Genomic DNA, 4,302 nt, shown 5'->3' on the forward strand with positions numbered 1-4,302 from the left:
TGGGTCTGTGAAAACGCATGAGTCATGATTTCAAATGAGTTGGCTTAAGTTCTCGACAATGTAGTGGAGATGAAAAACAAAATATTTTCGTAAACATTCAGGAATTTTCTGTGAGTGATGAATCTGGCGAATGCGAGAAATTAGGTCAAAAACTTGTTCCCCTCCACTCATTTGTGAATAATCTATAAATACAGCCGCTTTTCACGAAAATCTTTCCCTCCGGCATCATTCTTGAGTTTTCTATCGTTATTTATAGTTGTATCTATAAACAATGGGCAAAGTTATTATATTCTTTGCCTGCATGACTTGGCTTTTTACAAGTAAGTGTACGCATCATTATATTATTAATAAACAACGCTCGATATTTTCAAAAAATTGTATAAAATTCATAATCAAGTATTTTGTATCAGAAAAGATTTTTAAATTAAAATTTCCATTCAGTGCCACGTTGCGAGATTCAAATCTTTTAACATATGGAAACAAAAAAGTGACAATTATATATTCAATTATTTTTAATATTTAGTTGCTTCTTTATAGAATTATGTTCGACACAACGTTTCTGAAGAAATTTTTAATTAAAAAATTTTTTTAATTCAAACTTTCAGTTAGATCTTCCTAACTAGGTCAAACTTTGAAACATATGGAAACGAAAAAATGAGGGCTACACATTAAAGTTATCTCAATTTTATAGACTTGGCTTTTGGCATAAATATTTAAATTAAAATTGATGCTAAAAGTTTTGTATAAGAATTTTTTTAAATAAAAATTTTTTTTTAGTGTCACTTTGCGTGAATTAATTCTTATGACATATGGAGACAAAAAAATTACAAAAACACTAAATTATACCTAATCTTTATACTTGAATACTTTGAAACAATGTTCGACATAGAATTTTAACAAAAAATCTGTATTACAAAAAAAATTTTTTATTAAGTGCCACGTTGCAAGATTCAAACATGGTAACATATGGCAACAACCAGATGATAAATACAAATGAAATTCTTCACAATCTTAATTTTTACTTTTTTCTAATTCGGTTAGACATAAAATTTATACAAAAATTAGTAGTACAAATTTTTTGCAATAACATTTTAATTTAGTTCTTCGTATTAAAAATTTTTTCTAAATAAAATTTTTTATTTAGTGCCACGTCACGATATTCAAATCTTGCACCATATTGCAACAATAGTAGGGCCATTCCACAATAAAATATTCTTAAACTCACGTCCCAGTTTCATGATATCATGTTTAAAATGTAATTTATTATAAAAATTTATCAAGAATCAAATTTTAATACAAATTTGTATGAAGTACCACGTTGCAAGATTGCAATCTTGTAACATATGGCTGTAACAAAATGACTACAAGTTAAAATTTTTTCAATTTGAAATTTAACTTTTACATAAGTATGGCTAACAAATATTTATATAAAAATTTGTATTCAATATTTTTCCCTTAAAAAATTTTATTTAGTTCCGCCTTCATGCATTAAATATTTAAATATATGAGAATGCTGACATGACATTCACACATTAAAGTTATTTCAATCTTTGACTTGGCTTCTATATATATATATATATATATATATATATATATATCTGTTTAACTCAAAATTAATAATTAAACATTTTCATGCAAGATATTTTTAAAATAAAATTTTGTATTTCGTGCTACGTTACGAGATTCAAACCTTCCACCATATTGCAGGAAATGAATGCAGATTCTACAATAAACTATTTTTAATATGACATTTCACTTTAGAAAATTTTGTTCAACATAGAATTTTTAATGAAAATTAGAAAAAAGATTTAATCAAAATTTGAATTTGGTGCCACATTGCGAGATTGAAATCTTCTAACAATTGAAGTTATCTGAATCTTAGACTTGGCTTCTGTACATATCTTTTCAACTCAAAACTTATGATTGAAAACTTGATTGCAAAATATTTTTTAAACAACATTTTTCATTTAATTCTACGTTACAAAACTCAAAGCCTCCACCATATCGCAACAATGGAATGATGATTCTAAAATAAATTATTCTTAATGTAATATGTTACTTTCATGTAATCATGTTCAAAATAAAATGTATAATAAAAATTTGTAAAAAAAAATATTAGATCATATTTGGATGAATTATTTAAATCAACTTGATTATTTTAAAATTCTTTGTATTTAAAAAGAATTTCGAAATTCATTCCTATCTCCTGGAATATTCTGAATTCCTTTGAATCCTTTTTAAAAGATACTGAACTTTTTGATTTTTTTTTTAATTCTCCGAATATAATGAATTCCTTGAAGTCTAAGAATTTTTAAAATGGCCTAATTCTGACAAATTCCAACTAAACACTATTTCTCAATGAAAAAAAAATTATTTTTGAAATTATTGTTATGTAATCTTCATTTTTCCAATTAATAAAATACGTAATTCCCGCACACTGTTACTTACAAATATAATCGCAGGCTTGATCTCTTTGAAAAATCGCACTCCACGAGGATTCGAACCCTACCTAAACTACCTAATCTAGTATCCAACGACCCAAAGGAGATTTAAATATTGAATTGCTTTCCTAAAAGAACAATTTAAAATATGTAAAAAATAATTGAACTTCACTTATTTTACAAAGGGCTTAATACTTTTTTCTTTAAAAATGTAATCCGCTTAAAAAAGATCTAAAGCTTATAAAAAATTAATAACTTTTGAGTTGAAAAACGCTTTAATAACATCAGTGACAAATAAATATTTTCTGATTTTTAAAAACCTCTGTAAAACGCACAGTTTTCAATTTATTTAATTTTGTATAGTGCTTTTTAATTCGGTTTTTAATTTAAAATAACAATTCCAAAGAAAAATAATTTAAAATATGTGAAAAATAATTGATCGCTAGTTTTAATATTACCCATTAAAAAGTGCTCCATATTTTCTTTTTATTTCAAGTTTAAAATACTTCGAAATCAGAAGAAAAAAGAGTACTATAAAGAAACGTTTGGTGCAAGAACTTACAGGTTGAAAGTGATAGGGTCTCATTGTGGTCGCATGGAAAATATTTATTTGCTTCCTCCTTGCATTTTCAATTCTTTTATTCGAAAAAATTCTAATTGTCAATTTTTTAATTATTCTTTCATAAAATGAAATACATTCTTTATAAACTTTTTAAGAATGTTATTGAATTCTTTTTCGTTAAATATTTTGCTTTATAAACGCATAACATTTTTTTAAATTATCAAGAAAATGTAATAATTGTATTTGTAATAATTTTTTAAAGCTTATAACTTTGTTTTACGCTGTCATATAATTATTTTTTATTATTTACAAAAATGTTTCACGGTTAAAAAATTCGGAATGATTTAATTTTAAGTAGATTAAAACATACAAATCATCAGCGAAAAACATTATAGACGGAGTACATTTATAACCTTTTAATAATTTTAGGATTTAAATTACACTTTTTTTAAATCTATTTGAAAATTTTTAATTCTTTCCTACAAAAACTTACCGACGCAATAAACTTACAATTTTTTAAATAGTTTTATGAGTGATTTGATTTGTGCGTCCGCGTAAAGTTTGTAGTTTATCAAAGTTTCAAATTCCTATTCCCAAAGTTGCAAATTCCTATATTTATATTGAAAAGACTGATGTGATTCTATTTTGATGAAATAGGTATCTTCAAAGTGAATCTGACATTCGTTTTAAATAAATAATTATTTCAAGGAAAATATTCACGCATTATTTTAAGAGAAATTATTTCTTCGTTGAACACATTCATTTTCTCGTTTCAAGAACATGAACATTTAAACGTTTGAAGTTTCGAACGCAATCATGGAAACTATCATAAACTTGATCCGAAGTTGCACGGACTTGACCGAATGGCCGATCCGAATGAAACTTTAAAGGCGCGAAATATGAAAATACCCCTGTATAATGGCTTCTCTTCTGCTGTTGTGCAATGCGGGTAGCATTCAACTCGCCATGTATTTAAGCCCCAGCGTGTCCACCCTGTATATTCTTGATTCAAATAGTCGTCCTGATTCTATTATTTTCTTGATTTAAGAAAATCGGTCCCTTGCAAAAAGAAAATACCTGCTTCTTTCAAGTAAAATCAGCCAAATAAATTAGCCTACTTGATGCAATGCAAATTTTTTTTCAGTGAAGAATTAATTGAATTTCACGAACACCACGGACTCCATGAATTTCTGGAATTTCTTTATAATTAGAATTCACTGCCAGTTCACTTTCAATGACACAATAAATTGTTCCAACTATTTATCTCTAATCCTTTTGAATTATCTTTGAATTACTTAA

General features: G+C 26.1%; 1 protein-coding gene across 1 annotated transcript in view; it reads left to right on the top strand.

Moving 5' to 3' along the window:
• The first annotated feature begins 251 nt into the window (after nt 1–251).
• LOC117171738 overlaps nt 252–4,302 on the top strand; it is a 13,873-nt gene continuing 9,822 nt past the window's right edge. Inside the window, exon 1 of the mRNA XM_033359323.1 lies at nt 252–320. Within this exon, the coding sequence (XP_033215214.1) occupies nt 272–320 (49 nt within the window). The 5' untranslated portion in view covers nt 252–271. The remainder of the gene's footprint in view (nt 321–4,302) is intronic.

This window comes from Belonocnema kinseyi, chromosome 4, assembly GCF_010883055.1.
Source record: "Belonocnema kinseyi isolate 2016_QV_RU_SX_M_011 chromosome 4, B_treatae_v1, whole genome shotgun sequence".
NCBI classification, from domain to species: Eukaryota; Metazoa; Arthropoda; class Insecta; order Hymenoptera; family Cynipidae; genus Belonocnema; species Belonocnema kinseyi.